This window comes from Barbus barbus (genome assembly GCF_936440315.1).
Source record: "Barbus barbus genome assembly, chromosome: 16".
Classification (NCBI taxonomy): Eukaryota; Metazoa; Chordata; class Actinopteri; order Cypriniformes; family Cyprinidae; genus Barbus; species Barbus barbus.
Genome location: NC_136744.1, coordinates 24,906,290 through 24,918,554, shown reverse-complemented (window position 1 = coordinate 24,918,554; position 12,265 = coordinate 24,906,290). Strand labels below are relative to the sequence as shown.

Here is a 12,265-nt window from a genome sequence, read left to right as displayed (position 1 = left end):
ATGATTACATTATGCCAGGGGATTATACATAGAATGTGTTTTGCATGAAAGGCTGTTTTTTACAGAGTATGTCGAGTTAATACCTCTCTCCTGCATGCACGCAGCAGACACTGGTGATATGTAGAGACTGTTGGGCCACAAGCGAGATTCGTTTGCCTCTATGCTAATAGTGACCTACCACACCACCAGGAAGTTGAACACAGAAAGCACAAAGACTCAGGCTGGAAACCACTGGATGTCTGTTTCTTTCCCCTTGATATTTATCCCTAATATTTAATAGCAATAACCAAGCTAGCCCCTTTTATAAAGTTACTTTGCATCTTGATGATCTGGAGTGAACTGAATGTGCCTGCTTGCTTTCAGGTCACATAGACACTTTGTGTTGTGCAATACTGTGAGCTAAAGTCACTGTACAGAGAGCACATGCTGGCAGAGAAAAAGACAGAAAGAACAGGGGGCAGCACTTTTTACGTCATGGTGCTGCATTGCAGGGTGGGCCGAGTGAAGCATGCTGACGTCTGGATCAACCCCTCCAAACAAACACATCCACTGATTGCTTTAGACAAGACATCGACTGAAACAACACATTCAATGACGTGTATATTTAAGCCTTAAACTGTGGGTATTTGCTAAGGATGTTTAGAAAATCCTCTCCAGCTTTCGCTCTCTGTACAGTGAGTTGTCCGAAGAATAGATATATGTTTCTACAGAGTTTACAAAGACTTCTATTTGAAAACACCTGATGAATTGTGTATGACTTTACAAAAAATGATGCTCTGATTATATAAGGACATATATATATATAAAGAGAATATCAAATGTTCTATTAAATCTCGATGTGGTATTTTAGAATGAAAAGTACCACCTGACCTACCAATAAATTAAGGTTTTGACTCAAATTTGTCTTGGAACACCTCATTTTTGCTCAAATGCAGTAAATGAACACTTTTAAGCAATATAGCAACACCAAAGGTTTTGCTCAAATGCAGTAAATGAACACTTTTAAGCAATATAGCAACACCAAAGGTTTATTATGGTGTTCAAGTCAGAATCTTCTACATTGAAGGCCTATCAATATAGGTGTCATCTGTGCCTGTAAAATGTCAGATCCTTAAACTTTTGCTCCCTAAAGTTAAAAATATGGTTATAGCTTTACACAGAGTGAAATGTTATAGTTCACCCAAAAATGAAAATCTGCCGAAAATGTACTCACCTCAGGCCATCCAAGATGTAGATCTCTTTCTGTATCAGATTTGGAGAAATGTATCATTACATCACCTGCTCACCAGTGGATCCTCTACAGTGAATGGGTGCCGCCAGAATAAGAGTCCAAACAGCTGTTAAAAACATCACAATAATCCACAAGTAATCCATATGACTCCAGTCTATCAACTGATGTCTTGTGAAGCGAAAAGCTGCACATTTGTAAGAAACAAATCCATTTTTGGAGGATTTTTTGAAGACAAAAATGAAAATGAGCTGTTTTACTCATCCGCAGGAACGGCTTCCGCGTACGACAGTCAGCGGAAGTGAGAAAAGTGTTTATTACGTTTGAAATATGGATATTTATCTTACAAAAACACTTGGATTTGCTACAGGAGGCCTTTATTTGATGTGAGAGAACAACAGGTACTGCTTTGTTTCTTACAAACATGCAACTTTTTTAATGTTAGTTAATGGACTGGAGTGGTGTGGATTACTTGTGGATTATTGTGATGCTATTATCAGTTGTTTAGACTTTCATTCTGACGGCACCCATTCAATGCAGGGGATCCATTGCTGGGCAAGTGATATAATGCTAAATTATTCCTAAACTATTCTTATGAAGAAACAAAGCTTGTCACAGTAAGTTTAAAATTGACATGCTTATAATACGAATAGATAAATTCTAGTGCCAATCACTCTCTGCGTGCAGTTAACAAATCACATATTTTAAAATAATACACCATGGATTTATCTTTAAAAAATATATATTTTCCAACCCTGTTATAGTCAAAACTTTACAAAGCTGAACATTAGAGGTTTTGAAAAGAACCGAAGGTGCAAAAATAGCCTTATCTCATTACTCAGTGTTTGTTTCATGCCCTACTATCATTAGTCACTGGGACATGTGACTTGGGCTAATAAAACACACCAGAAAACACGTTTGTTTGTTTACTTAATTTATTTCAATGCACTTTGATTAGTATATTTGTGCTCTGAGTTTTTATCCTCCTAGAGGTTTGATCTTTTGCGACTAAACTGGGTGGGTTAGTAATGTACTTGGACTAATGGCTGCACATTCATTAAACGGTCCTGAAGTGCACAAATGAGCCTGAACACGAGAACATAGCAGTGAAAGTGATGGACAAGAATTAAAAGACATCAGAAAATATAGTGCAAAACAACGCCTGGGCTCTTCACAACCCAGAATTTCCAGAACATCAAAGACAAAAAGCTTAAAGGAACATTCAACCCCCAAATCACTTTTCAGTATAATTCACTCTCTTTCAGTTGTCAGAGATCCAATAACCCAGAATGCACCTCTTCCCAGACCACAATACCAGGTTTCTTCCTGTTGCTTACAATAATTTTAAAACTGAATCACAAAAATTGGATTTCAAGGTAAAATGTTTCTTCAAGCCATTTAAATTGAGGTAAGAGCATCAGGAATTGACAGTTTAACACAATCTAATGCCCCCATCATTCAAGTTCCAGAGTCGTCTCTGTGTGCATGTTATAATAATAATAATAATACAGACATATAGATCATAAAACATGCACATCGTCCTTCGGTTCAGCACTAAAGGCTAGTTTAGTTCCACCCACCAACACAAAGGTTGTGTATAACTCTGATCCAGTCACATTAACCTGTTTGAATTTAACCCAAGACCATGAAGGATCGTAAAATCAGTGAAGCTGGACCTTCAGGTTAATGAAATCCAGAGAGAACCATTCGGTTGACTGTAAATCCCACCACAAAGTGCTTAATCATAGAAACGAGATTTAAATGAACACCACGGATAATATTTCAACACTCTCTTCTGAAGACACGGGAGAAGGGCGAAGGGAAATATATATATTTATATATCTTCTGGGACCGTTTCATTTCTTTATAATTACAGTTAAAATAGAATGTTGAAATGCTGATGAGTAAATTAGACCAGCAAAGCTGGTGAGTGAAGGTGTGTATCAGTGTGTGTGTGTGTGTGTCTGTGCGTGTCCGTGTCCATGTTCCTGTGGACACGCACACACAAACAGGAAGTGTGGTAAAGGTGCTTATTGAACTGTAGTGACAGCCTCATGAATGGACTCAGCAACGTAGTCGATGTTCTTGGTGGTTAGGCCACACATGTTGATGCGACCACTTGCCATTAGATAAATGTGCTTTTCTTTCACCAGGTACTCCACCTGCTTAGCTGTAAAACAGAAAATAACATTTTGAAATGGTTTAGTGACATTTTGTGTAAATTTGAAACTCATAAATTACATTAACAAAACAGCAAACTAAGTGGCCACTGAAAACAAAATATGCTTTTTTCCATTACTAGCTTTTAACTACTTTTTCCAGAACTAACTTTATATTATTTTCCCAGTACTAATGTTTACCTATTTTCTAAGTGCTAGTTTTAACTAATTTCTCAAGTACTAACTTTAATCTTTTTTTTTTTTTTCAGTACGGTTTAACCGTTTTCTCAGTACTAACTTCTATTTGATCATTACTAGCTTTTAAGTATTTTCTCAAGTACTGTTTTCCAAATACTAGTTTTAACAAATCTCCTGATTACTAGCTTTTAACTATTTTTCCCCCGGTTTCACAGACAAGGCTTAAGCCTAGTCCTAGACTAAAATAGAAGTCTGCGCTGTTTCAACTGAAATAAACTTGCACTGACTGATCCTCAAATATATCAGTGCCTTTGTTTTGTCTCAAGATGCACCACAGTAATGTTTTTTTTTTCCAAGCATGTTTATAAATGTCCTAATTGAACTATGGTCTAATCCTGGCTTGGTCTAAGCCCTGTCTGTGAAACCGGGTCTTTAAGTACTAGCTTTTAACTATTTTCTTAACTTGTAACCTTTTTCTAAGTAGTAACTTTTAACCATTTTAAGAACTAACTTTAATTATTTTCTCAGTAGAATTTAACTTTTCTCAGTACTAGCTTCTAACTACTTTCTCAGTACTCATTTTTAACTATTTTTAAGTATTAGCTTTTAACTATTTTCTTTAGTAATAACTTTTAACCATTTTCTAAATACTGGTTTTTAACTTTTCTAAACGCTAGTTTTAGCTAATCTCTGATTACTATCTTTTAACTATTTTCTTAGTACTAACTTTTAACTGTTTTAAGTACTAACTTTACTATTTTCTCAGTACTAGCTTTTAACTTTTTTTTTCAGTACTAGCGTTTAATTTTCTCAGTACTAGCTGTTAACTATGTTCTTGGTACGAGCATTTACGTACTCTTTCTTTTAAAGCCTATAACCTAAAAGGCTTCAAATAAAGATTTGAAACCACATCAAAGATTTCTCTTCAGTTGCAGTAATGTGTAATAATCAGTAGCTAAAGCATCAGTGACTGCCATGTTAGAACAGATGTGTCCAGTGGTGAGACATGTGATGAACAGAGTGTGAAGTGCTAAAAGGAGATGCTTACTGTTGAGTCCGGTGAAGCTGAACATGCCGATCTGTTCAGTGATGTGCTCCCAGGTTCCTGGAGTTCCGAGTGCTTTGAGTTTTTCCTTCAGCTGAGCACGCATGAGCAGGACTCTGTCTGCCATGGTCTTCACATTGTCCTTCCTGTAGAAAGATGGTAAAATGCCAGACCATAAATAACCCATAACCAAAACATACACATACACTGGTGAATCTCACAAAATCTGTCAAGAACACATCCAGGTCACATTTCATCCCAAAATCTAAAAAAAAAAAAAAAAAGTCCTGCACAGCCCTGTATCTGAAACAAACTAACAAATGTAAAAATATTAATAAAACTTTCTACCATGTACAAATATGATTAAAAGATTAATATGGAGGCAAAACTACAGAATGTAACATTTTTGTATTGGAACAGTTGCCTCACAGGTCTTTCTAAGTGATCAGCTGTGTCCTGTTGCATTAATTCTTCAGATATTAAAAGCAGGGACTGTGTCGTATCAGTTATATCCATTACTTCTGCATTCTGAATCTTGCATTCGATGATGACACACACAAACCAGGATGAAGACGAGGGAGCTGACTTTGAGAGAAAAGCAAGCAATTTGGATGCTAAAAGAAAAGAGGAAGTCAGTTAGAGTTTTGGAACTGTGTTTATGGACCGATGAGACAAAGATGAACCTTTATCTAAGTGATGGGAAAGCAAAAATATGGAGAAAAAAAGGGAACTGCAATGATCCCAAGCATACAGCCTCATATGTAAAGCATGGTGGAGGTGGTGTCATGGCATGGGCATGCATGGCTGCCTCTGGAACAGGCCCTCTCAACTTTACTGATGACTTCATGTATGATGACAGTAGTAGAATGAATGAAGGGTACAAAACCATCTTGTCTACCAATATTCAAGAAAATGCCACCAGATTCATTGGGAAGTGCTTCATATTGCATCAGGACAATGACCCAAAACACCCTGCCAGTTCAGTCAAGGAATTTATAAGGGCAAAGAAATGGAAAGTCTTAGATTGCCCAAATCAATCTCCAGATTTAAATCAGATTGAACATGAATTTCACCAGCTGGAGAGGAGAGTAAAGGCAGAAACTCCCCAAAACAAGCAACAACTGGAATTGGCTGCATTAAAGGCTGGGAAAAGCATTTCAAAGGATGAGACCAAGAGTCTGGTGATGTCTACGGGTCACAGACTCACTGCTGTGATTGTGCGCAAGGGATCTGCAACTAAATAATATCTTTTAATCTTTTATATCTGCCTTATGTTCAACTGTCCCAATACTTATGCTCACATCAATGAGTAGGATGAACTTTAAAATTGTTGTTCTTTTTATTTGGTAAAACATATGTGTTGAAACGGCTAATAATAAAATGTGACATTCTGTAGTTTTGTCTCATATTCATCTTTTGCAAATGTCTTAACTGCACAGCCAACAGAGCAATTTTGTCTTTACTGTTCCAATACTTATGGAGGGCACTGTATATATTATATATATATATATATATATATATATATATATATATATATATATATATATATATATATATATATATATATATATATATATACATATTTTACAATTTAAATAATATGCAGGCTAATTGTTTTTTCCCATTACAGTAATGAAAATGATTTTTATAAAATTACACTAATTGGAATTTTGGGAGAAATGTGCATAGTTTTCATGAGAATCACTTACAAATTATATACTTGCACTAGTAAATATTTTATTTTTGAACCAAATGCATAAAACTAGATTCATTTGAATTGCATTCACCATTCAGCAAAGAGTTCAGGGGTGTTCAGTGTGATGGCAACCAGACGTGCACCCTGGGATGGAGGGTTGGACCAGGTGATTCGAACAATCTTCTCCATTTGAGACAATACACGGTTCAAATTGTCTTGGTCTTTGGCTACAACAGTCAGGTTCCCCACTCTCTCATCTGTGGAGTCAGATTATTTTTTACAATCAAATGCTTCTGAACAAGGACCACACAGTACAAGGCATTAAAATGTAATTTCTAACATGTAACACTGGAGCCACTTACTGTACAGACCGAAGTTCTTTGAGAACGACTGGGCACAGAACAATTCAAAACCTTGTGACACAAAATAACGGACAGCCCAGGCGTCCTTATCTAAATTTCCTGAGGCAAAACCCTGATAGGCTGAATCAAAGAAGGCAAACAGACTCTTTCGCTGAAGAGAGACAAGAGAGAAGAAAAAAAGCCATGTAAAAAATGTGTTTTAGGTAATTACAGCTCCATTGAGAAACTTTTCAGGAACATTCTGTGTCCTGCATTACTCTACAATTTTGATATGATATGTTGGCTTTAGGTGATTATGCAATAGTTATTTCAGTATTTATGAAACTGCTAAGGTTTAAACTTAGACAACAGTAGGTTGCAATTGCACGTTGTGCTTAAATGGCTTATTACATGCAATTAGGATCCATTTTTGTACCATGAGCTTCAGTGTTCTAATCTGAGTGAGATGATGTGAGGTTGTTGTGATGATCTCACCTTCATGACATCAGCGATCTGCTTCCATTGGTCCTGGGTGGGATCTGTGCCGGTGGGGTTATGAGCGCAGGCATGCAGCACAAAGATGGCGTGATCAGGTGCGCTCTGACGGGAAAGACATGTTTTCATTTGGGCTGTATATAACATAGGTTTTTAATACAAAGAGTTAAAAATATAATTTCATTTAGGGCTGTGGGCCAAAATTAAACATTGCATTATATCTAATTATATTAAAATATGTTAAATAAAAAAATATATATATAATTATTTGTTTTTTTAATCAAATTCACTTGTTGTTTCTTATACAGTGGTGTGAAAAAGTGTTGGCCCCCTTCCTGATTTTTTTTTTTTTTTGCATGTTTGTCACAATTTAATGTTTCAGATCATCAAACAAATTTAAATATTAGAATATAAATATTTTAAATATTTAAAAATTTAAACTCGTGGGCACCGGAGGAGGTGTGACCGGCAGTAATGCCTAGCAGGTGTTCCACCTACCTGTATCATTTGAGACAAATCCTGGTTTGGGCATCTCTGGTATTTAGCAAGTTAATCTTTTAATTAATAAATATAAATTTTATATATATATATATATATATATATATATATATATATATATATATATATATATATATATATATATATATATATATATATATATATATATATATATATATATATATATATATATATATATATATATACACATTTAAAAAATGCATTACCATTAAAAGTAAGTTTTGGGTAGTAAGATTTTTTTTAATGTTTTTGAAATTATTCCCATGATGGCAAAGTTGAATTTTCAGCATCATTACCCCAATCTAGTGTCACATGATCCTTCAGAAATCATTCTAATATGTTGATTTGCTACTCAAGAAACATTTTTATTTCTTAAAATTATAAATTATCATTTTGTGCTGCTTAATACTTTAAAATAGGATTCTTTGATAAATAGAAAGTTCAGAAGAACAGCATTTAACAATGTAACAATGTAAAAGTTTCAAACTAGATCAATTTAATGCATCCTTACTGAATAGAAGTATTCATTTATTTAAAAAATCTTTCTGACACCAAACGTGGTATGGTAGTGTACTCCACGTTTTTAAAAATAGCATTTTTAGAGCCATTAGAAAATGCCAATAAAGAAAGAAAATCTGAACTAATACCGATTGTAATGCTCAACAATTCTTTTTGCACATAATCAAAGGTTTTTTAGATAACATTTATCAATTACTGATAAATAAGTAACTATGAAGAGCTTGTTTCGTTAAAGACCATGGAATTTCAAAATCACTACTAACCTCTAGGTCACCCAGAAAACCTCCCAGATCGAGTCCACGCTTCCCTGCATCCCAGTATTTGTATGGACGGATGTCCTCAAATCCAGCGTTAGAGAAAACGGCATTGTGGTTCTCTTGAATGAAAGACCACAAACTGAATTGAATATTTTTTAGCATTTGAGACAACAATAAAAAAAATTATAAAAAAAGTGAATTACTGAACTTAAGGTCAGCATGAAAACAGCAAATTTTCATTTTGGGGTGAACTATCCCTTTAAGCTCTTTTGAGGCAAAACTTTAACATATAGTTTATAGTAGAATGACAGTTTTTACAGTATTTTCCTTGTGTAAATAGATCTTGTGCTCACCCCATGTGGGTGCAGACACATAAACTGGTGTTTTTGTGTTGTCAGTTCCATTGTACCAACGGCGAAGAAACTCGGCTCCGATCTTCAGAGCACCAGTGCCACCTAAACACTGCACAGCTCCTACCTGCAATACAAAAATATCTACATTAGAATGATACCACTTCAAAATGTGTAACAAGGTCTCAAATAAACAATTTGCTAAATTTGAAAATGTAATGATTTCTGAAGGACCATGTGACACTGGAGACTGGAGTAACGGCTTCTGAAAATTCAGCTTTGCCATCACAGGAATACATTACATTTTAAAACAAAACAGATTTTTAAGCATCTCATCTGACCCGGTTGTCCTTGAATGCAGGACTGTCTTCACCCAGAGCGATCTTAGATGAGCTTGAACGAAACTCTGGCAGGCCTAGAATGGGCAGGTACTCGTGGTTTAAACTATGGTCATCAGCGATCATCTTCTCCACTTTTCTCACCACAGGCAGAACCCAGGGCTGACATTCATCTGTCCTGTAGGCTAAGGGGAGACAGAAGATGAATCTTTAAACCAGACTGCTTCAAAATACAAAGGCAACAACTTGAATTGTACACTACCATTCAAATCTTTGGTGCAAGTATTGTTTTTAAAGAAATTAATACTTTTATTCAGCAAGGATGCATTACATTGATCAAAAAGTGACAGCATATATATTTCAGTGTTAGAAAACTATTTAGTTTAAAAAAATTGCTTTTCTTTTGAATTTTCTATTCATCAAACATTAGCCAAAAATATCATATGACACTGAACACTGGAGTAATGATGCTGAAAATTCAGCTTTGCCATTACAGAAATAAATTAAACTTTAAAATATAAGAAAATTGAAAACTTTAAATTGTGATATTTCACAACATTGGTGTTTTACTGTATTTTTGGTCTAATAAATGCAGCCTTGGTGAGCAAAACCTTTTTTTAAATCTTTTGAACAGTGTACATTACAGCACCCTGAATTCCTATCTAATCAATATCTGTCCTGCGTAATAGTTCCTTTTTTTATCAGGCCTGTCTATAATCAGGATTTATCTGTGAACTTTTACCCAAGAGCAAAATTAGCTTATTCAACATTAACGTGTACTGTTCATATCCTGATGCAATTCTTGAATGAAAAATCCTTCACAAATACAGAACATACGTTCTGTACATAAACTGGTAAAGATTTTGAATAAAAAGACTGTGAAGAGGAGCAATGATTTGAATCTGCATGTCTGAATGCATCAAATATTAGATTAATAAGCAATTTATGGTGCAACAACATATCCAGTTTAGTATAATCATCAGCCCTTAAAAGACAAAATAAGCATATTCTGAAGCATATTTTTGTCACCTTTTGCAAAAGTATGACAAGATGTAGTTAGACACTGTAAATGTCTGTAGAAAGCACATGAAATCAGTGTTCTGGGTTGCTCAAGAGGGATAATCATTTCAATCTGAGGAAAGACCACAAGCCAGGGGCAATCATGACTCAGGGATTTTCAGAGATCTGACTTTCATCTTTTGCTCGTGTCTCAGAACCTCAGGAGTCGTGGTGTCAACGGAGCGTCAGGAAAAGCGGAAGATAAAGATAATCCTCCCAGAATCCTCTGAGGTCAAGCTCTCTAACCGGGATCAGGAATAACTCCACAGCAGATGACACATGACACAATAATACTGTCGACATATCACAATCTATTCATCCCCAGTTAACAGCACTGCACATGGACCTGGTCCACAATAGAAACGACCAATGCTGGAAGAGTAACTCTATCCTTTAATATATTTAGAAACCCTAGATACCTCTGGAGCTAAATGCAATGACTTTAGTTTAATGTCAGATCACCGTTTAATTTAATGTGATATAATAAAAGTCATTTACAATTTAACACCAATTCATTTTTTATTATATATTGTCTATATTTTAAAGTAATCGTCAAGTCATCAAAAATATGAAATAAGACTAATGGAAAAATAGTTATTATAAAACAAACATCTGTTATATCTGACTTTTTTTTTTTTTTTAAAGTAGCTCTGCACAATTTTTGGGGTGCTTCTTAAGCAGTATTTAATAGATTATTAGTATGTAAATGATTTGAAATTATAATTAAATAGCATATAAAAAAGAAAATATATTTTTTAATTCTTTATTCAATTTCAAACATGCATTAAGCAGTTAAGCATGCAGTTCAAATGTTGGGTCCATTCACTCAGGCCAAATAAAATATCAGATCTGTATGCATGACTTGCCTATTGCAGTTAAGAATATAACAGTTTAATGTCAAACCATGCATGGAGTATCTCATGTTACTGATGCTGTTATTGGATTCCAGATAACTGATCTGTAATAACGTGATGTGGCTGCCACCATTATAACCATTCAAAACGAAACAGGCTATGTTCCACAATAATTTATAAAATGTAAATTTTTAAATGCATGAAGCAGATCAGACAGGTGTGTTTAGTTCTTATTATATATGAGGCCTACTGTTGTCAAAGAGGATAACAGTGTGTGCATGGACAAAGCATGCACTGACATTCATATTCATATATTCTGATATACACGTGTGTGCATGCGTGTGTGTGTGTGTGTGTGTGTGCACGTGCTGATATAAAGCGCATCTCTCACCTCCGACTCCCAGATTCACTTTGCTGGGATTCTGATCTTCACGGAAATCTGCTGTCAGTTTAAACACTGCGACAGGAGCAGCTTGCGGGACTTCGCCAAATATCGACATGATGTCGTGTTAATATTTCTACAAATTATGAGCGAGACTGATACGCAGGTACCGCTGGATTGAAGTACGGCGTGATGGAGACAGGCAGACTTTAACCTTCAAATGAGAGATTTGGACAATGGAGGACAGGCGTGTCTAAACTAACCAATAGAAACCCAGAAGTTTATGTTTGACTCGAATATTACCCAATCACCTTTTAGTACTGGAAGGTCAAGCCGCGACGTCATCAAAGAACACGGTCGATAACTGCGGGGACCAATGACAACTCGAACATGTAAGAGCGACGTGCCTTTTGACCAATGATGAAGAAGAGAGGGCGGGCTACGTTTGATTCAATAGGCAGCGTTGTTTTCATTCACTCCCACAGAGTTATTTGAGTTCCATATCCAGATATCTGGATTATATTTGAAGTTGTGTAATTTATGGCTGTTTCAAACGTTTCATAATATCTTGCTTAGTTCCCTTTAATGATGTTATCAGTACTCTGTACTTCCACCAGATATCAATCAAAAACACTGCTGTATTTGATATTGCTATCAAATTACAACACAGTACGTTTATACAAATGTGGTAAAATATCACTCCTAGCTAATTTAATTGAAGAAGTAGAGCACCTGTTTTGGATAGACTTCACAAATAATAATAATCATCACAAATATATACAATTAAGTTTTTTTTATGTTAGGCTATATATAAGTATTCAGACA

At 35.3% G+C, this 12,265-nt stretch overlaps 1 protein-coding gene across 1 annotated transcript; it reads right to left on the bottom strand.

The window, feature by feature from the left end:
- Positions 1–2,156: 2,156 nt before the first annotated feature.
- On the bottom strand, positions 2,157–11,685 carry LOC306882389 (aspartate aminotransferase, cytoplasmic-like). The gene is made up of 9 exons (XM_079436980.1): positions 11,450–11,685; positions 9,149–9,330; positions 8,811–8,934; positions 8,464–8,576; positions 7,163–7,267; positions 6,689–6,839; positions 6,418–6,583; positions 4,634–4,776; positions 2,157–3,398 (listed from the first exon to the last, which is right to left on the bottom strand). Exons 1-9 carry the CDS (start codon positions 11,556–11,558, stop codon positions 3,259–3,261), a joined length of 1,233 nt encoding a protein of 410 aa, XP_079293106.1. The 5' UTR covers positions 11,559–11,685; the 3' UTR covers positions 2,157–3,258.
- Between the last annotated feature and the right edge of the window lie 580 nt (positions 11,686–12,265).

Bases quoted from the DNA above. Each gene is read 5' to 3' on its own strand.
- LOC306882389 (XM_079436980.1), bottom strand. From the start codon at position 11,558: ATGTCGATATTTGGCGAAGTCCCGCAAGCTGCTCCTGTCGCAGTGTTT. The intron at 9,331-11,449 runs GTGAGAGATGCG...GTCTCCCCTTAG, and splicing joins AGTGAATCTGGGAGTCGGAG to CCTACAGGACAGATGAATGT. The intron at 8,935-9,148 runs GTCAGATGAGAT...TTTGTATTGCAG, and splicing joins CTGCATTCAAGGACAACCGG to GTAGGAGCTGTGCAGTGTTT.